General features: G+C 44.5%; 1 protein-coding gene across 1 annotated transcript in view; it reads left to right on the top strand.

Moving 5' to 3' along the window:
* Positions 1-21,557, top strand: part of KLHL6 (kelch like family member 6) — a 70,396-nt gene that overhangs the window by 42,875 nt on the left and 5,964 nt on the right. Inside the window, exons 3-6 of the mRNA XM_049881571.1 lie at positions 2,308-2,757; positions 11,783-12,020; positions 17,443-17,645; positions 19,391-19,604. Coding sequence (XP_049737528.1) covers positions 2,308-2,757; positions 11,783-12,020; positions 17,443-17,645; positions 19,391-19,604 — 1,105 coding nt within the window. The remainder of the gene's footprint in view (positions 1-2,307; positions 2,758-11,782; positions 12,021-17,442; positions 17,646-19,390; positions 19,605-21,557) is intronic.

The following is a 21,557-nucleotide window of genomic DNA, read 5'->3' on the forward strand; positions in this document are numbered from 1 at the left end:
GCTTATGCATTTTAGAGGATTTGAAAGTATATAAATACACAAACATTAGAAAAAATTCCACATGATCTTATTAGAGAGTGTGGTACATCATATTATTTATACAGTGTATTCCCTGCTCATTCTATGGGTCCTGTATCTGTGGGAGTAACATTGTTCCCTTGACAACAAAATTTGCCACGTGACTGACTTCAGCCAGTTAAGCGTGAGTGGAAATGGCACGAGTCACTTCTGAGCAGAAGCTTCAAGAGCTTTTGTGTGGTTGGCCATCTTTTTCTCCTCCTGTCACGGTACCAGCATATCTCCATTAAGGGCTCTTCTGTCATCCTGGGTCCTAGAATGAGGAAGCCTGTGAAGGACATGTAATGTGAGTGAGAAATAAATATCTATTGCATAAGCCCCTGAGATTTTGGGGTCGTTTGTTACTAGAGTATAATTTGCCCTAAGTTACCTGATACAGAGAGGTACCTGTTGCTGTCCAGTCGACCCTGACTCATAGTGACTTCACAGGACAGAGTAGAACTGTCCCATAGGGTTTCCAAAGAGCCGCTGGTGGATTCAAACTGTTGACCTTTCGGTTAGCAGCCGAGCTCTTAACACTTCACCACCAGGGCTCCATGCAGAGAGATAACAACTATTAGTATTTTGGTATATATCCTTCAGACCTTTTTCTATGCCTATTTTTATATTTTCTTCTTTATAAAAATAAGGTCATAATGTACATATGACTTTGTGAAGTGCTTTTTTTTTTCATTTCATCTGAAATATTTTAGTATGTATCTCTAAAAGGTAAGGAATCTTTAAACAGACACAATACTATTATCACACTTAAAATTAATAATTGCTTCATATTATTCATATCAAATATTAGTCATTATAAACATTTTGTGGACTTTTTGTTTGTTCAAATCAGAAATCCATATAAAGTCCATACTTTGCAATAGGTTGAAATGTCTTTTAGTGTCTGCCTTTGTTATCTAGTGCTGCTGTAACAGAAATACCACAAGCGGATGGCTTTAACAAAGAGAAATTTATTCTCTTAGCCTAGTAGGCTACAAGTCCAAATTCAGGGTGTCACCTCCAGGGGAAGCCCCTCTCTCTTTGTTGGCCATGGAGGAAGGTCCTTGTCCTCAATCTTCCCCTGGTTGAGGAGCTTCTCAGGCGCAGGGACCCTGGGTCCAAAGGACGTGCTCTGCTTCTGGTGCTGCTTTCTTGGTGGTCTGAAGTCCCCAACTCTTTGCTTGCTTACCTTTCCTTTTATCTCTTGAGAGATAGAAGGCGGTGCAGGCCACACCCCAGGGAAACTCCCTTTACCTTGGATCAGGGAGGTGACCTGACTAAGGGTGGTGTTACAATCCCAACCTAATCCCCTTTAGTATAAAATTAGAATCACAAAATGGAGGACAACCACTCAATACTGGGAATCATGGTCTAACAGAGCTGACACATATTTTTTGGGGGGATACAATTCAATCCACGACAATGTCTTTTAATCTTTAGATTCTCCCTTCCCTCTTCTCTTTCTTTTTTCCCCCTTAATGTGTTTGTTGAAGAAATGGAATCGATTGTAACGTAGAGGTCCCATAATCTGAATTTTGTTGAGCATATCTTCATAGTGTCATTGAACATGTTCCTCTCTCTTCTACATTTCCTATAAATTGCTAATTATATCTAGAGGTTTGACTAGATTCAGTGAACAGATTTTTAAACTTAATACATTAAGATCTTTTTCCATATAATTTAACGTTCTTCTACAATATGTTTTTTAATGACTGTATAGCTGTCTGCTGTAGTGGTTAAGAGCTATGGCTGCTAACCAAGAGGCTGGCAGTTTGAATCCACCAGGCACTCCTTGGAAACCCTATGGGGGAGTTCTACTCTGTCCTATAGGGTTGCTATGAATTGGAGTCAACTCGATGGCAACAGGTTTGGTTTTTTTTTGGGATATATTTGCCTACCATATGGAAACCCTGGTGGCGTAGTAGTTTAAGAGCTACAGCAGCTAACCAAGAGGTCAGTAGTTGAAATCCACCAGGTGCTCCTTGGAAACCATATTGGGTAGTTCTACTCTGTTCTGTAGGGTCACTATGAATCGGGAATAGACTTGACAGCAACAGGTTTGGTTTTTTTGGCTTTGGCCTACCATATGGATGTGTTATAATTTACTTAGTCCCCCATTGTTGGACATTAGGTTGTTTCTAATTTTTTGCTACTGTACCCAACTCTCTAATAAGCATGCTGGTGGACTAATCCTTTTCTGGCCTTATTTGCCTCAAAAAAATTTTTTTTTCTCTTTTTTTGTTCTGATAGTTCCTGCGGATGGTGGATGCCTGTGCCAGCTTCCTCACGGAAGCCTTGAACCCGGAAAACTGTGTTGGAATACTGAGGCTGGCCGACACACACTCCTTGGACAGTCTAAAGAAACAGGTTCAAAGTTACATCGTGCAAAACTTTCTGCAGATCCTCAACTCCGAGGAGTTCCTTGAGCTTCCTGTGGACACTCTGTACCACATCTTGAAGAGCGATGACCTTTATGTGACTGAGGAGGCTCAGGTGTTTGAGACTGTAATGAGCTGGGTTCGCCACAAACAGTCGGAACGGCTCTGCTTGCTCCCTTATGTCCTTGAGAACGTGCGCTTACCACTTCTGGACCCGTGGTACTTTGTGGAGACGGTCGAAGCTGATCCTCTCATCAGGCAGTGCCCGGAGGTCTTCCCGCTGCTCCAGGAAGCCAGGATGTACCACCTTTCTGGCAACGAGGTGAGTCGAAGATGAGGGGTGCCGCATTTAACCGGTTAAGTAGAGTAGCTAATCAGGGCCTCCCAGGCGTACATGTAAGGCTGGTTCACAAACCCGCTACTTATAGTTTGAGTCATGTGGTTCTAGAAGCCCTGGATTCCTGATCTGTAAAATGGGGAAGGTACTGCACCTTCAGACAGTTACTGAAATAATTAGGTGATACACAGACATCACCTAGCACCAAGCCTGGCACATCCTTCCTCTTCCCAGTTGTGTAAGAGTGGGCGTGTAAGGCGGGGGGGGCGACATGAATACAAGTGGGCGTATCCCCCATCCAGGCACAATTCCACTGGCAGGGGTGGGGGCTGCTTTCCTAGTTTGACCACTCTGGGGAAACCTTGAGTCTCTAGCTTCGGACTATCATTATTTTCTTTCCGAATTTCTGAAAATTCTTTGAAACTCATCTCCTGTCCCCAGCCTGGTCTCCCTCCAATTCATCCACCAGCTGGATGATGATCTAAAACACCAGCCCTATCATCTCACTTCTGACCTTTCCCTCTTCACTGACTCCCCGTTACTTTCTGGATAAAGCCCACAATTCCCGGCTAAGCGCCCAGAGCCTGACCTTTCATGGTTTGCCTCCCACCTGCTAATCTTACATCTTCTCCAGCTTCTGTCTTCTGCTACAGTCCTAATGCGCTGCTTGTAGTTCCCCAAAGTGAATGTGCTTTCTCAGCCTTCAGGCCAGTGCAGGTGCTGTTCAAATGCCTTTTCTCCTTCTTCATCTAACTCCTATTCATACTTAAAACTCTGCTCAAGTTCACCCTCTCCAGAAACCCCTCTGCACTGTCATAGCACCTAGTGAGTTGCACTGTCATAGCACCTAGTGAGTTGCTCTGTCATAGCACCAAACATGCTACACGGTAATCATTGAATTCCTCATCTATAAAGACCTCTATACTAGGAGCTTGTTATGGCAGGAAACACGTTTTATTGGGCTCGTTATCTCCAGAGCTTAACAGAGTCCCTGGTGTATGTATGCGTGTATGTGTGTGTGTGTGTGTGTATCACAAAACTCACTGCCGTCGAGTAGATTCTGTCTGACTCACAGCAATCCTACAGGACAGAGTAGAAATGACCCATAGGGTTTCCAGGGCTGTAAATCTTTACAGGAGCAGACTGCCACATCTTTCTCCCATGGAGCAGATGGTGGGTTTGAACCGCCAAACCTTTGATTAGAGTGTTTTAACCACTGCACCACCAGGGCTCCTTAAAGGTCAGCCCACTGCGTTGACAGGGAATCAAACCAGTCCCCAGTAAATGTTTGTTGAATTAATAAATCGTCAGCAGGATGGGGAATACGCAGATCATTTGGATCTATCTCTTAACAATTCCTGAAGAAACTTTTTTATTCAGAACTTTTTAAAGAAAAGAAAAGGCTTAGTGGAGAGGTACTAAGCCATCAGTTAGTGGTGACATGGGGTAGTTTGTTAACAGTTTGTGCACATGAACACCCACATATTTGTTGTTAGTTCCTGCTGAGGCAGATCCGAGTCATGGGGCCCTTATGTATAACACAACAAAATGTTGCTCCGTCCTGTGTCACCTTCATGATCCTTGGTATGTTTGAGCCCATCGTTGCGGCTGTTCTGTCAATCTGTCTCACTGAGGGTTTCCCTTATTTTCGCTGACCCTTTAACAAACATGATGTCCTTCTCCAGCAATTGGTCTTTCCTGGTGGTGTGTCCAAAGTAAGCAAGCTGAAGTCTCACCATCCTTGCTTCTAAACAACATTCTGGTCGTATTTCTTCTAAGACCGATTTGTTTGCTCTTCTGGCAGTCCACGGTATAGTCAATATTCTTCATCAGCATCACAGTTTGAATGCATCAATGCTGCTTCTGTCTTCCTTTTCATTGTCCAGCTTTTGCATGCATATGAGGTGATTGAAACGACCATGGCTTGGGTCAGGCACACTTTAATCATCAAAGTGATAGCTTTGCTTTTTAAAACTCTGAAGAGGGTTTTTTTTTTTTTTTTTGGCAGCAGATTTTTCCAATGCAATACATCATTTGGTTTCTTGACTGCTGCTTCCATAAAAAAAAAAAAAAGTTTTTTTTTTTTTTTTTGCTTCCACGAATGCTGATTATTCATCCGAGCCTTCTTCATTAGTCCATTGGTGGAAAATAGCCAAAAGTGCTCAGGAATTGTCTAACTGAGACTCCTCTGGAGTCTCTTCCTTGTTCTGTATGTCCTTTTCCAATTCTGTGTTGTTTGTAGATCTACTGCTTATTTGTTCACTCTGAAAATAAATCACCTGCAAATATATATTCATCAATGAAGCTATCAAGACCTGGCATTTTCATTGTGAGAATATTTTTAACTATTAATTGTGTTTCTTTAATAGATATAGGGCTATCCAGATGATTTATTTCTTCTTCAATGAGCTTTGGTAGTTTGTGTCTTCCAAGGAATGTTTGCATTTTGTATAAGTTGTTGAATTCTTTAGCATAAAGTTGTCCATCATATCTCTTTATTTATCTTTTATGTCTGTAGAATCTGCAGTGATGTCACATCTTTCATTCCAGATATTGGTAATTTGTGTCTTCTCTCTTTGTTAGAGGCTTATCAACTTTATTGATCTTTTCAAAGAACCAGCTTCTGGATTCACTTGATTTTCTGTATTATCTTCTGTTTTCCATTTTGCTTATTTCCGCTCTTGATTATTCCCTTTCTTCTGCTCACTTCTGCACTTGTCTTTGTGTTTTCTTAAGATGGAAGCTGAGATCATTGATCTGATAATTTTCTAATATTGGCGCCAGTGCTGTAAATGTCTAAGTACTGCTTTAACAGTATCCCATAAGATTTTATCCCATAAAATCTAATACACTATGCTTTCATGTCTCATAAATAAATCCTGAATGCCAACAACATGTCAGATATAGCACCAGACACTGCAAAAAAGTCTCTGCTTTAGGAAGCTTATGGTCTGTCAGAGAAGACATTAAGTGAATGAAGGAGGGAGTCTGGGCAACTTTATGGGTTCTATCCTATACTGGCTATGATGGCCCCTGGCAGATAGCTCAGCACTGGGTATTAGAGCCTGTATACTAGTTACAGACAAGTCTCAGTCTCTGTCTGCAACTGCTCTCAGTTCAGCCTTTAGAGTGCAGAGTCCTGATTAATTATAATCCCAATATGCTAGCTATTTTTGTTTCTGCCTATTATTTTCCAAGTCCCTGAAATCGGGTGATAAAAGGCTTTACTCTGATATGAAATGTCTCTACTGTGTCTTCTGCAGAGTTCTTGCTATGAAGAATCTGCACTGCCCTTTGTATTTGCAATGCTGGGGTGGGGCTGGGGGAGGAGTTTATAATCTTTGGATTTAGAAGGAGTGAGATTTCTTACATATGGAAAAGTCTCCAGTGGCTGGAACCTGGGCTTGAAGTCAGGCAGACCTGGGTTTTAATTTTGACTGCACAACTTATTGACAGTATAAACTTGGGCAAGTTACTTAGGTGCTCTGAGGCTCAGTCCAGATGTATAACATGAGGATAATAATACCGTCTTAGGCTGGGTTCTCTAGAGAAGCAAAACTAGTAACGCATATAAATACATATATAGAGAGATTTATATCAAGGGAACAGTTCATGCAGTTGTAGAAGCTGGAACGTCCCAAATCCGTGAATCAGGATAGAGACCTCTCCCAATTCACACAGCCCCAGAAGCTGGCGAACCCAAGATTGGCAGGTCAGAGAGCAGGGCTCCGGCTCACAGGCTGTTACAGTTGACTAATCCCAAGATGGGCAGGCAAGACCACATGGTTTCTTCTGATTCACGTAGCTGCAGGGGCTGGCGAACCCAAGATCAGTAGGTCAGGGAGAGGACTCTTGCTCATAGGCTATGAAGATCAATGAATCCCAACACAGACAGGTAAGCTACTAGTTTAAGTCCCAAGAACCAGTGGTCAGATGACAAGAGGCAACTGCTGAATCTAGAACAAGCCAAAAGCCGTGGCAAGTCGAGCAGGAAGGAAGTAAGTAGTGGAGGGTGGAGAGATGAAGGCTGAGGGGGCGGTGAGCTGCCATAGGCCCTGCGCCTACCGGTATCACTCAGTAGATTCTATCGTGGGAGTGATCACATATCAGATTTCAACAGGGAAGTGAGCACAACATTATACAGCTGCCAAAATACTGAAAATCATGGCCCAGCCAAGTTGACACACAATCCTAACCATCACAAATATCTACCAACTGATAGAAGTGTTCTGAGAATTAAGATAATTAATGAGATGTGCTTAGTGCAATATCTGGCACATGGCAAATGCCCACAAATGAAGGCTGTTGTTATTCCCATTCAGTTTCTTTGTTTTTGTTCCATCTTGCACAAGCATTTTTCTTTCTCTGAGGATAAACTCTCTTTTCAATGTACCCCAGATTTTTGCTGCCTTTCTGCCCAAAAGCAGCTTCCAAAACTCATTGCCGCTGAGTTGATTCCAACTCATAGCAATCCTATAGGACAGAGTAGAACTACCCCATAGGGTTTCCAAGGAGTGGCTGGTGGATTCAAACTGCTGACCTTTTCGGTTAGCAGCCAAGCGCTTAACCATACCACTGCACCACCAGGGCTCCAAAGCCAGCTTAGGAAACTGTATTATTCCCATTCTATACCCTGGTCAACTGAGTTTGTGAATTATCCATGAACCAAACAATGTAATATCCGAATTAGGGTCTCATTGCCAATTGATTCACTACAACTATGTCTGCTCACTGCTTGAATGATATTGGGTTTATTCCCGATGACAATAGCATGAGCCTGGAGGCTACTCTGTGAACACACTTCTCCCTTTAACCTTCTTTTCCCAAACTCTAACCCTTCTTGACCTGTCTACACCCCCTCTTTTCAACCTTGTCCTTCCTCCAAGCTCGTGCTGATGATGATGATGGTGGGAAATTTTAGAATTCTAAGAGGAAATATCACCCTACATTTGATTTAGGAGCGATGGTTGGTGGCCTCATGGAAGAAGTCTTTTGAGACACAAGAAAGTTGCCCCTTTCTCCTAAGTTTCCAGGGATCACCTTGATGCATACCGAAGGCTGCTCTGACATACGTGTGTGGGGGTGGGAGGACAGGCTTATTGAAGTAATATGGTCACTTCTGTTTGCTCTGCCAGTACAGGCTCTGTGAACAGTGAGCAGTCAGTAAGATGCAACTGTCTGCTCTATTTTTATCAATCTGAAAATAAACTGGTTAAGCCTGATTATTGCGTGCGAGTCATTAACAAACACTTCTGTATGCCTACAGCCAAACTTGGACACCTCTAACTTCAGATTAGCATTTGTCATGCCTTGGGAGTTAATATTTCACCAAATGTAGCTGAACTTACAATTAAGTAATAGTACCACCACCACTTGGCAGTTCTATGGGGCCAAGTTATAACGCAGGTCTCAGTACCCCAGCCAATTCCATTAACTAGATGATTGTTTGAGTTATCTATTGGTGGGTAACAATTTACCCCAAGAATTACCAGTTTAAAACAGTACACATTTATTATCTCACACAGGTTCTGAGGGTCAGGAATCTGGGAGCAGAATAGCTGGGTGGTTCTGGCTCAAGATCTCTTATAAGGTTGCAGTGAACTCTGTCTAGGGATACAGTCATCTTTAAGCTCAAATGGGGTTGGAGGATCCACTTCTAAGCTCTCTGAAAGGATCATTGGCAGGCCTCAACTCCTTGATGGCTATTGGTTAGAGGCCTCAGTTTCTTGCTACATGGGTCTCCCCATAGCAGCTGGGTTCCCTCAGGGCAAGCAATGTATGATAGAGACTGAGAGAAGTGACTAAGATGGAAGCTGCAGTGCCTTTTATAACCTCAGTTCAGAAGGGACATACCACTACTTATGCCACATTCTATTTGTCACAGAGACCAACCCTGGTACAATGTGGGAGAGGAACTGCCCAACGTGCCAATACCTAGAGGCAGAGATCATTGGGGCCATATTAGAGCTGATACCACCATGATTTTGACTGCAAATAATTTATTAGCTTTCCCATTCATTCATTCATTCGGCCAACATTGAGGGAAGTCCATGAGTTCCAGTCACTGTTCTTGGTGGTGGTTAATCCAATGGAGAACAAAAACCATTCCTGCCATCAGGGACCCTGTAGTAAGTTACAGTCGAATGTGGAAAGTGCTGTGATGAGGGAAATTCAGGGCTATGGGAACACATGTGGGAAGTCAGGAACGGCCTCCTGGAATAAAGGACAAAGTGACATTGCAAAAATTCAGAATAGCTTACAGAGTGAGTGGATGGGGGAAGGGTGTGGTGTGGGAAGTTGAGGATAGAAATGGTGATAAACCAGGAATTTCAGTCAGGAGGAGCAGAGTCTTCCACAGGCCAGGAGTCGGGCATGGTGAACAAGATGGCACACTTCAGAGTGGTGTCTGCAGCCTGGTTCTCAAAACTGGAGTAAGGATCATAAGGGAGCCAGTTTTGTGAGGTGCTGACCTCTAAGCATTGTCCTAGAACACTTAAATTCCCTATGAAAGAGGTCTAGACTGATCCTGGAGGTTGTGCCTCAGCTTGGGAGCAGTCTAGTGCTGCTATAACAGAAATACCACAGGTGGGTGGCTTTAGCAAACGGAAATTTATTTTCTCACAGTTTAGGAGGCCTAGAAGTCCAAATTTAGGGCGTAGTTCTAGGGGAAGGCTTTCTCTCTCTGTCAGCTCTGGGGAAAGGCCCTTGTCTACTCAGCTTCAGTTTCCTGGTTCTTTGGAGATCTCCATGTGGCTTGCCATTAATCTTCCCCCATCTGTGCTTGTTTAATCTGCTCTTTTTATTTTTAATCTGATAGACTCAAGACACACCCTATACTAATCCTGCCGCATGAACACAATAAAGACAACTCATTCCCCAATGGGATTATAACTACAGGCATACCAACCAACCAACTTGTTGCCATCGACTCGATTCCGACCCATAGCAACCCTATAGGACAGAGTAGAACTGCTCCATAGGGTTTCCAAGGAGCGGTTGGTGGATTCGAACCGCTGACCTTTTGGTTAGCAGCCAAGCTCTCTTAACCACTGTGCCACCAGGGCTGCAAAACACAGGCATAGAGGTTAGGATTTACAACTCATATTTTGGGGGACGCAGTTCAATCTGTAACAGGCAGTAACCAGGATTGGCATCTGGAGAGAAAACTGAGGTGTGGCAAAATTTGTCTTTGGTGCCAACTCAGCGCTCAGACCCTGCCCTCCCAGCCTGGTGCTCTCATCGGGCCTCCAGGGTCCCTGGACCACTTCTCCCACCCCTAATCCATGGTCTCTCTGCTATCAACGCTGTGAGGCTCAGCCCACTGCCAGGATCTGTCCTGCCACATGTCCCATCCCCTTCTGCTGACCCAGAGGGGAGAGCCCTACCACAGACTTATGGCCAGGGTCCAGTCTCAAGGACTGAGGATGCGAAAATGAAACATATGGAGTTTTTCAGCATAGAAAAACAAACAAACAAAAAGACTCTTATGGAAAAGCAGAGATTGGGCGCTGGCTGGTCTGATGAGTTGTAGCCACTGGTAGGATGCTACAGTGGTCTCCACTACTGTCATCTGTTCTGCCGCCACCTGTGGACAAGATCAAAGTCGCCATAGTCCACGTTAGGTCAGCCTAACCTTGTAGGAAAAAGCAACTGCTTTGGCCACCTGGGAACTGAGCACTGCCCCTCGGTCTCCTGTTAGCACACCAAACAGAACCTTCCCCATCAAGCCCAGGGGAGGGATGGAACCAGGAGGAAGACGGCTCTTCCTTTTTCCTAAAAATATCAAGGTACAAAAACAAAACCAGTTGTCATCAAGTCGATTCTGACTCATGGCAACCCCATGTGTTTCAGAGAACTGCACTCCGTAGGGTTTTCATGGCTGTGACCTTTTGGAAGCAGGTTGCCAGGCCTTTCTTCCAACACTCTGAGTAGGTTAGAGCTGCCAACCTTTTTGTTAATAGCTGAACTCTTAACTGGTTGTGCCACCCAGGGACTCCAGTATTAATATACCAAACCCAAAACCAAACACATTGCCGTCCAGTTGATTCCAACTCATAGCGACCCTATAGGACTGGGCAGAACTGCCCCATAGGGTTTCCAAGGTTCAAATCTTTATGGAGGAAGACTTCCACATCTTTCTTCTGCAGAGCAGCTGGTAGGTTCAGACTACCGATCTTTCAATTAGCAGCCAAGCACTTAACCACTGTGCCACCAACCCACTGCTGCCTAGTCAATTCTGACTTGTAGTGATCCTATAGGACAGAGTAGAAGTGCCCCATAGGGCTTCCAAGGAGCGTCTGGTGGATTTGAACTGCCTACCTTTTGGTTAGCAGCCAAACTCTTAACCACTATACCACCAGGGCTCCTATGTGTATGTGCCGGGTGCTCTGCTGATCTCTCTACCTCACGAACATTCCAGTGGCCCACAGGCATAGAAATAACTACAGGCGTTTAACAAACGTTGAGCTGCTTCTCCAAGATCGCATGGCCACAGGCGGTGGAGCCAGGACCAAGCCCGGGTATATTTGACTTCCAAACCTCGATCTTTCAGTTGGGTTCACGTGCCTGTGGATTTACACACTTGTTCAAGGCTCACATGTGCCTACTGTCTAGGACTTCTTGGGGGAGTGGATGGTGGCCAGAATGAAGTTCCAGGATTCCAGGCTTCAGACCAGGCAGGCAGGAACAGGCAGGAAATGCATTGGATGGTAAAGAGACCTGGACTTCTTAAAATAGCAGCAAAAGGCAACATTTATTGAGTTCCTATTATGCACCAGGCCCTGTGCCAAGCACTGTACCCATATGTCTCACTTAATCCTCACAGCAAACCTGTGAAGTAGTTACCACTAAACTCCCCATTATACAGTTGACGAAACTGAGGCTCAAAGGGGTCAAGTCACACGGTTGTGCAGTGGCAGAGTTGGGAGTTGGGCCCTGCTCTGTCTGGCTCCATGGCCTGAGTGTGAACCACTGAGCTATCCTGCCTCTGTGTGCTCCCGTTGGTTTCCAGATCATTTCCGAGCGCACCAAGCCCAGGATGCATGAGTTCCAGTCTGAGGTGTTCATGATCGTCGGCGGCTGCACACGGGACGAACGCTTTGTGGCAGAGGTTACCTGCCTGGATCCCCTGAGGCGCAGCCGTCTGGAGGTGGCCAAGCTCCCACTGACCGAGCACGAGCTGGACAGTGAGAATAAGAAGTGGGTGGAGTTCGCGTGTGTGACGTTAAAAAATGAGGTCTACATATCAGGTAAGCAGGACTGTGAAGTGCCAGGTACGCCTCCAGGGGCACTATGTGTTTTCCTGAGTGAGCCAACCGTCCTAAAAGAAGCGCTGTGATTTGGCGACGGTCTAGCTCTGACGGGGTCAGGGTATGGAAACCAGGGGCTCGGGGGTCTTATGTTGGCAGTGTCCAAAAGATGAAGAGCAGATTACTGTTTAATAAACAGTTAACTGGGAGCAGCATTGTATTAGGATCTGAGGGAGCAGACAGACAGGTCTCACCCTTCACAGAAAAGGAAGGAAAAGTGATACTAGAGTTTGTATGCCACAGGGCCCTAAGCTAGGCTCTGGGAATACAGCAATGAATGGAACTTCCGATCTTCCCCTCAAATGGGACCCCCACCCCCAAGCTTATTAGATCCTACTTTAGTACTCTCAAGCAGCACCCAGCACTTTTTCATCACGCACTTCAAATCTGTTTGCTTAATCGTCTATAACTACTTTATGCCTGCCTTTCCTGTTTGACCTTAAGTTCCATGAACATCAACCCTGCATCTCCAGTACCTAGGGCTGTGTCTGACCACACAGTAAATGCTCAGTAAATATTTATTGACTGCGTAGTTGCTACTGGAAGCTCTGGTGGCGTAGTGGTTAAGTACAAGGGCTGCTAACCAAAAGGTGGGCAGTTCAAATCCATAAGGCGCTCCTTGGAAACTCTATGGAGCAGTTCTACCCTGTCCTATAGGGTTGCTATGAGTTGGAATTGACTCGACAGCAATAGGTTTGGTATTTTTTGTTTTTTTTTTTAGTCACTACCATCCTTGGAAACCCTGGTGGTGTAGTGGTTAAGTGCTACGGCTGCTAACCGAAGGGTCGGCAGTTTGAATCCGCCAGGCGCTCCTTGGAAACTCTATGGGGCAGCTCTACAATAAATATTTATACCACCCTTACCGTTTAGTAAATGAATTTGTACTTTAATAGCATTTAATCATTTGTTCCTCACATCAACTCTATAACCAAACCCGATGCTGTTGCATCGATCCTGACTCACAGTGACCCTATAGGACAGAGTAGAACTGCCCCATAGGGTTTCCAAGGAGCAGCTGGTGGATTCAAACCACCAACCTGTTGGTTAGCAGCTGAGCTCTTAACTACTGTGCCAGTAAGGCTCCTCAACTCTGTAAAGTAGGTGATTTTCATCCCCAGGTTACAGACGGAGAAAAAGGAAACTCAGAGAAGTTAGGGAACTTACCTAAGATCACACCTGGTGGGTGTCAGGCAGGATTCCATCCCAGGTTCTCTGAGTCCAAGTCTTACGCTCCCCATTACGTCAAAAGCCACCTAGCTCTTTGTGGGCCTTTAAGGGAGAAATGAGCACCCCTTTCTCTCCTGGGGGCCTTCTCTGACCTGAACTTGTTTTGGGAAGAGCTGCTTCCCAGAGTTGGTTTCCTCCAAACCCAAGGAAGTTCAGTTCTCCTTTGGCTATATTAACACAGTTGGTTAGGTTATCGCTTTCTATTGTCTTGTAGAAACATTTTCTAAATTGCTGTGGAAGGTCCAAACACCACGGAGTGTGTAAAGTAAAATAGAACAATTTCCCTGTGCCATTACAATTCCATATATTTTATTTTTTATAAAAACGGTTTTATATTATCTTAGGGTAAGGAATGGTAACTGCTGTAACAAACCCTAAATCTCAGTGGTTTCCTACAGCACAGTAGTGTGTAGGGGGTAGGTGGGTGGATCTGCTCCACTCAGTCATTCAGGGACCCAGGATCCGTCCATCTTGTGATGCTGCCATTTTTCACATGAGGCTTTCAGGGCTGATATGTTTGGGGAAGAGAGGGTCAGCAAGCTGAGAAGTTATATCTGCTGTTAACACCCTCAGCCTGGAAGTGATGCATCACTTCTTACCTTCCATTGACAAGGAATAGCCATATTCTCCTAACCTGCATGCAGGTGGGCAGGGAAATGAAGCCAGGCTGGGGGTCTGGCAGGAGGAACGTGTTTGGGAATCATAGTCTTTACCACATAGACTGTACCTGTTGTTCTACAACATGTCTTTCCCCATCTTAAATTTGTTTTCTTTTTAAAATGATGTAGGCAGTAAGTGAAAATATGCTTGTTGTAAATAATCAGTCAACTGAAACATGTGCATTAATTATCAATATATTCCAGACATCATTACATGTTGGCATAAACGGATCGATCATATGTACGTATTAACCGTTACAATATGTATAAAGCACTTAGCACAATGCCAAGCGTGGAGTAAGAGCTCAGTAATGTTAACCATCATTATCACAATTGTTATTCTTTTTACCAGCCACAGGGCAGTGTACTGAATGGATAAACCTTTCTTTTTTGTTTGTTTGTTTAATTCCATTCCCTCAGTTGTTTACAGCTTTGTTTTTCTTACTGAAAAAAGTGCTGCAATAGGCGTTCTGGTAGACTTAACTTCACATACTTGCGTTAGTTGGATAGATTCCTGGAGGTGGAATTGCCAGGTTATAAGACATTTAGAATTTTGATGGATATTGCGTTATTTCCCCCCAAAAATGTTGTACCAACTTATTGTTCAGCCACGACGAATGACAGCACCCATTTTTCTACATCCTTGCTAACATATTTTGTTATCATTTATATTTTTTAAAATTTTATTTTGTTGTTGTTGAGAATATACACACTAAAACATACACCAATTCAACAGTTTCCATATTACAATTCAGTGACGTTGTCAGTCATTCACGGTTTGTAATAGACTAGAATATTTAGCTTTATACTTAACTTCCTGGACCACTAATGAGGTTGAATATATTTTCTTAGATTTATTAGCTAATTATATTTATTTTGAATATTTGTGTATATGTCTACTAATTTTCTATTGTTTGTCTTTTATTAAGTCTTTAGAAGTCTTAATACATGTCCTTTGCTATTTACGCGCATATACTGTGGTTGTCTTTTGACTTTGATTTGTATTTTATACTTAGTCTCTTTCCTATATGATTCTGGATTTCATGCCACGCTCAGAAAGATCCTCTCTGCCCCAAGATTATTAACATAGTCTATATATATTTTTTAGTTACTTTTAAAGTGTTTATATTTGAATTTTATTTTTAAGTATGATGTGAAGTAGGAACCTAACTTAAATTTTTCCCCAAATGAATTGCCAATTGTTATGATGGCATTTATTTAATAATCTCTATATATTTAAAAAAAAAAAAAATTTTTTTTTTATATATTTTATATATTTTGGTTTGTTTCTATACTCTTAATTATTTTTAATTGATCAGTTTGCCTAGTCTTATGCTATCACCAGTTTCTATTTTCATAGTTTTTTTAGTGTATATTGATACTTGATAGTATAAGCCCACTTTCTTCATTCTCCCTTTTTAAAATTTCTTGCAAATTTATGCTTCCAAATGAAATTTAGAATCATCTTGTCAAGTTCCCTAAAAAGTCCTCTTGAAATTTTTCTGATAATGTACTGAATATATAGACATAGCTGGGGGAGGGTTGACGTCTTTGCAATAACATGTCTACTGATTTATGCACATAATATCCCCTTCCAGCTAACTAGGTCTCTTACGTCCCAAAGTAAAATCTTAGAGTTTTTTTTTTAAATACAGTTTGTCTTAAAATTTTTAAATAATTTTTGATACTATTTTAAATGGGGTCAATACTGCAGTATCTTGAATAAGTGCCAGTAACAGTTGCCTTCAAATCAACCCCGTCTCCTGGCAACCCCCTGTGTGCCAGAGTAGGACTGTGTTCCTTAAGGTTTTCAGTGGCTGATTTTTCAGAAGTAGATTGCCAGGCCTTTCTTCCGAGGTGCCTCTGGTGCACTGGAACCTCAATCCTATAGCGGCTGAGGGTGTTAATCATTTATACCACCTGCAGACTTCTTCTTTTTTATATATATATAAATGAAGCTCTAAAAGATATATGACCCCAAAACTGTTAACAAGGCAAATTTTATGTTATATATATTTTACCACAGTAAGAGAAATTTATAAATTAAAAAAGGGTACACAACTCAAAAGAAAAATGGTCAAAATAAATGAATATAAGTTTATGGAAGAGGAAGAAACTCAAACCCTGCCCCCCCCAAAAAAATCCCAGTGACATTTTTCTCCATCAGACTATAAAAAGACAAAACAAAGGAAAAACACAAAAACCCAAACTCTTAATATTTGCCATGGATTGAGTATGGGGAAACGTAAATCTGAACACTTTTGGAGCCCTCTTGGGCAACACCTATAAAAATTCAAGATGCATATTCCTGTTGACCTAGAAACCCCACTTCTGGTTTCCACCTTAGAGAAAAGCTTGCCCATGACACAGAGCACCGCCAGCACACAGTGTAAGTCTGTGAAGCTCATCTTCTGTTCTAAGTAGCTGGTGGTGCTTTGTCCTGATGGGGAACTGGAAGCAAAAGATGGTAGGATATTTGGTCACAGTCACCAAAAGAGTCAGTTCTCCTTTGTCTTGGCCTCTCTTCCTTCCTGCTGAATTATACATTTTTTGTTTATGAAGAGAGCTGTCTCGAGGAAAATATTTACTACCTCACTCTCAGATTATGACTATCTCCTACTTTTATAATAAAAAATTATTTAAAAATAGAACAAGCCCCACTTATATTTTTATATAGACCAGAGACGAATTTTCTGATTTCTTGGTCATTTTTCCAGGCTCGTATTTTTTATTTTTGTTCAAGTAATTAAGCAAACATAAGGCTTAACTGTGTCTTCTAATTTGCCTGCTGATCTTCTAATGTGCCCCGGCCTCAAGTGTCCAACCTTGCCACCCAGCCGTACCTCCTATTCCTTTTGGGGGCAAACACTTGCGTTCAGGCTCCTGCGGGCCCTGCCACCCGGCTGGCCTGGGCCCCATCTCCCCGAAGTCTTCTCTGGCTGAAGCTCACCCTCACCCACACTCCGGCACATAGTCTTCCTCTGCCTTAGGCTGCTGTCTCCCTGTTCACCTGGGTTTGCTTTGTGGGGCCGTGAGGCACTGGTGGCTCAGCGGTAGCGTTCGCGCCTCCCACAAGGGAGACCAGGTTCTATTCCCAGCCAGTGCAGCTCATGCACAGCCACCGCCCATCTGTCAGTGGAGGCTTGTGTGTTGCTATGAAGCTGAACACATTTCAGCAGAGCTTCCAGACTAAGATGGACTGGGAAGGCGCCTGGTGATCTACTTCTGAAAATTAGCCGCTGAAAATCCTGTGAATCACAATGGCCCCATCCAAGCCATCACGGGCTGGTGCAGAACTGGGCAGCGTTTTGTTCTGGTGTTGCCATGAGTTGGGGTCAAGCCTACAGCAGCTGACACCGACAACTGGTGGGGCTAGCCTGGGGACTCAGCACTCATGGACCTGTGGGAAATACCAAGAGAAGCTGTATTTCTGGTAACTCAGCAGGTTCCTTAAATGCTTTGTATCCCTCATCCAGGCGGCAAAGAGACACAGCACGATGTTTGGAAATACAATTCTTCGATCAATAAGTGGATCCAGATTGAGTATTTAAACATAGGCCGCTGGCGGCATAAGATGACCGTGTTGGGCGGCAAGGTCTACGTGATCGGAGGTTTCGACGGCCTACAGCGGCTCAACAACGTGGAGACCTACGACCCCTTCCACAACTGCTGGTCGGAGGTACAGGCTATTCCCGCGGGTGACTATGTATTTCTGACTCAAAGCTCAAAACATGGGTTTGTTCCTGTAGAAGCAACTGGCCTTCTGAGCTCTCTGCTCTCATGAGAACATTTGTGATGGTGCCTCTCCTTGTGGAGACCTGGTGGTGCAGTGGTTAAGAGCTCAGCTGGTAACCAAAAGATCGGCAGTTCAAATCCACCAGGCACTCCTTGGAAACTCTACAGGGCAGCTCTACTCTGTCCTGTAGGGTCCCTATGAGTCGGAATCCACTCGACGGCAATGGGTTGGGATGGGGGCTGATGAGGTCGCAGAAATGACTTCCTTCTGGGTGGGGAGGCTCTGTGTAAGCACGTGTTCTATCCTGTCCAGTTCCCAAAGGAGCCTCACATGGCAGCCTAGATCCCATGGTCTGCATGTCTTGGCCCAGAGCCTCTGTCTCCTCAGATGCCCTGTGCCCTTTTCTTCTCCATATTGGACACAGAGATCCCTTGACTGCACTGTTTGTTGTGGTGCTTAGGAATCAGACCAGAAATTCATTTCCATCAAGTCAATTCTGACTCATAGCGACCCTATAGCACAGAGTAGAACTGCTCCGTAGGGCTTCCAAGGGGCAGATGGTGGATTCCAACTGCTGGCCTTTTGGTTAGCAGCTGAGCTCTTAATCACTGTGCTACCAGGCCTCCACGCTTAGAAGTCAGCCCTTTCCGATTTATCTATTAATAATGAACCATTTACCTGATTGACTTCAACACCTCAACCTCAGGTATGTTTCATACCCAGGAAAAGGTAAAGCGACTTCACCTCCTAGTCCCGGTTTCAAGTTCCCTTCTCCTTATCAGACCATATGTCAGAGCACAGAGTGTAAAACATGCTCACTGCAGGCATACGCAAAAGTGGCTGGGTCTCCGCGGCACCCAGCCAAGATATGATAACCTGAAAAGTGCTGTATATATAACCAGTTGCTGTTGATTCTGACTCATGGTGACCCTGTGTGTGTCAGAGGAGAACTGTGCCCCACAGAGTTTTCAATGGCTGATTACTTTTTAAAGTAATTACCAGACCTTTCTTCCAAGGCGCCTCTTGGCGGGCTCGAACAGCCAATCTTTCAGTGAGCAGCCAAGCAAATGTTAGCTGTTTGCACCACCCAGAGCCCTTAACAAGTCCCATCACAGAGTTGTTCCAAGACCCAAGAGGGTCACGTCATGAGCAAGAGGCCCTTGGGAGTCCCCTTCAGCACCCTGAAGTTCACAGGGTAGAAGCACAGCCTGACTCAACCCCAAAGTCTGCAACATTGCTCCAAAATGGGAGAGTCTGCTTGCCTTGTACCGACTTCCCTTCCTGGTTATGAGGACAAAGCCTGACACTCAGCAGGCACTCAGTAAACATGTTTGGAATGAATGAACATGAATGTTCGCGAAACCATTTCTTTTAACATTGGCTGGCCTCATCTGTACAAACACTTGTTCCAGCCAAACCCTCCATCCCTGAGAGCTGGTCCCTGGAGAAACAGGCTGGAAGCACCCCAGCACAGTAGGCCCTGGCTTTCCTGGATCCTGGAGGGAGGGTGGGAAGTGCATGGCTTGATCTTCTCGTGGCTAAAGGAAAATCAAATCCAGGAGCCTTGTGACTTTAGGCAAAGGATGACCACTGTTACGTCCTCGGCTTCTGGTCTAGGTCCTGTGAGCTACTGTGGCCATCTGGGCAGCAGGAGTGACAGCTTCTTCTCTTGCCCCATGCCTCTGCAGGCTGCGCCACTTCTTGTCCACGTCAGTTCCTTTGCAGCCACCAGCCATAAGAAGAAGCTCTACGTGATTGGGGGAGGACCCAATGGGAAGCTGGCTACAGATAAGACTCAGTGTTATGACCCTTCAACCAATAAGTGGAATTTAAAGTCACCCATGCCAGTGGAGGCAAAGTGCATCAACGCAGTGAGCTTCCGGGATCGCATCTACGTTGTTGGTAAGTGAGTGAGTGGCCTTTTCTTTGTCCACCTCAGTCCCACGCAGCCTGTGGACTGATCACCAGACAGCCCCTCCTAGGAACTCACAAATTCCAGGTGATGTCGGTGGGGTTTAGAAGGAAGAGAAGATGGGGTCAGGCCAGGCCTTGGTGAAACTTACCTTCAGTTCATGCTTACAGACTCACAGGGAGCCGACTGACACACTGTGGCCCAGGGGAGGAGCCAGAAGTTGCTGCAGGAACAATGTTGTGTCTTAAGCATTAGCAAAGTGTGCAGAAATTTACATGTGCTGAGTATAATAAACACTGATTGCCACTGAGTTGATTCCGACCCTGACGGCTCCTTGTGTGTCAGAGCACAACTGTGTTCCATACGGTTTTCAATGGCTGATTTTGCGAAAGTGGATCACCAGACCTTTCTTCCATGATGCCCCTGGGCAGACTTGAACCTCCTATCTTCAGGCTAGCAGCCAAGCATGTTAACTGTTTGCACTACCCAGGGACTCAAGTACCCGATAAATGGTAGCTATCATTTTCTCTTATTTTGTGTTTCTTTGTTGTAGCAGCCTTTAACGTCTTATGGAAGTTTATTCTTTCATATCATTGTATGCATGCAGTTCGTGGAAATTTTGGGGGCCCTGCTGGCACAGTGGTTAAGAGCTCAGCTGCTAACTAAAAGGTCAGCAGTTCGAATCTACCAGCTGCTCCTTGAAAACCCTGTGGGGCAGTTCTACTCTGTTCTATAGGGTCACTATATGAGTCGGAATCGGCTCAATGGCAGTGGGTTCGGTTTTTTTTTTTTTTTTTTTGCTGTAGTGCCTCCGAAAAATTGCATTTTGCTCAGAGGAAAGACTGGCCAGGCCAGACCACAGCTGGCCTGTAATTGTTAAGGATGGTGGTTCTCTATCATGACAAATCATTAGGATCAGCTAGGGAGCTTCTTGGAGTCCCTGGGTGGTGCAAAGGGCCCTGCTGGCACAGTGGTTAAAGCGCTTAGCTGCGAACCCAAAGATCAGTGATTTGAACCCACTAGCTGCTCTGTGGGAGAAAGATGAGGCAGTCTGCTTCCGTAAAGATTTACAGCCTGGAAACCCTATGGGGCAGTTCTACTTTGTCCTATAGGGTCGTTGTGAGTTGGCATCAACTCAATGGCAATGGGTTTGAGTTTGGGGTGGTGCAGATGAAACAGCTGACAGTTCAAACCCACCCAGAGGTGCCTCAGAAGAAAGGTCTGGCAATCTGCTTCCAAAAGGTCACAGTCATGAAAACCATGCGGAGTACAGTTCTACTCTGAAACACATGGGTCTCCACGAGTCAGAATTGATTCAAAGGCAACACTGACTTGGTTTTAGGTTTAGAGAGCTTTTCACAAGAGGAAGACACTGGGCAAAGGTGCAACTGTGTGTTTAAAAAAACTCCAGGCGTTTTTAATGTGCAGCGAAGGTTGAGGATTGCTGATTAAGGAGATGCCAGAAAAGAAAAACTCCAGCGAATGAGAGCTAATCAGAGAACGCTTCCCGGAGGCAAAGCATTGAACAAATTGAGGAAAAAACATTTCTCTCCCCTTGCCTCAGGTTTCATGTGAGTTAGTTTATTATGGTCAGCCACGTGTCTCTGCTTCAAAGGTCTAATCTCAAGATGGGTAGCTTGGGCGGGCTCTCAGGTCATGCTCGTGTACAGAGAGAGGCCACCCTCTCTAGCCAGTACCCTTGATGGCTTCTACGTGCCTGGCTGTCTGCCAAGTGCTTTTTTCAAGTGGTCCTTCAGAGGTCTTATAACCTCCACGGTCGTGGTTCTCAAGGGTAAAGATAAAACAGTGGCAGAGCTGGGGTTATGAACTGAGTCTACCTGCTGTACCACGTGGTGTTTCCTCAGGCAGCAGTCTGGGGACATTTGGCAGCCATGTTAAGCCAGGTGTCCTTTAGAATCCAATGAGCACCTGGCTGCAGAAAT

This window comes from Elephas maximus, chromosome 1 (genome assembly GCF_024166365.1).
Source record: "Elephas maximus indicus isolate mEleMax1 chromosome 1, mEleMax1 primary haplotype, whole genome shotgun sequence".
Lineage (NCBI taxonomy): Eukaryota > Metazoa > Chordata > Mammalia > Proboscidea > Elephantidae > Elephas > Elephas maximus.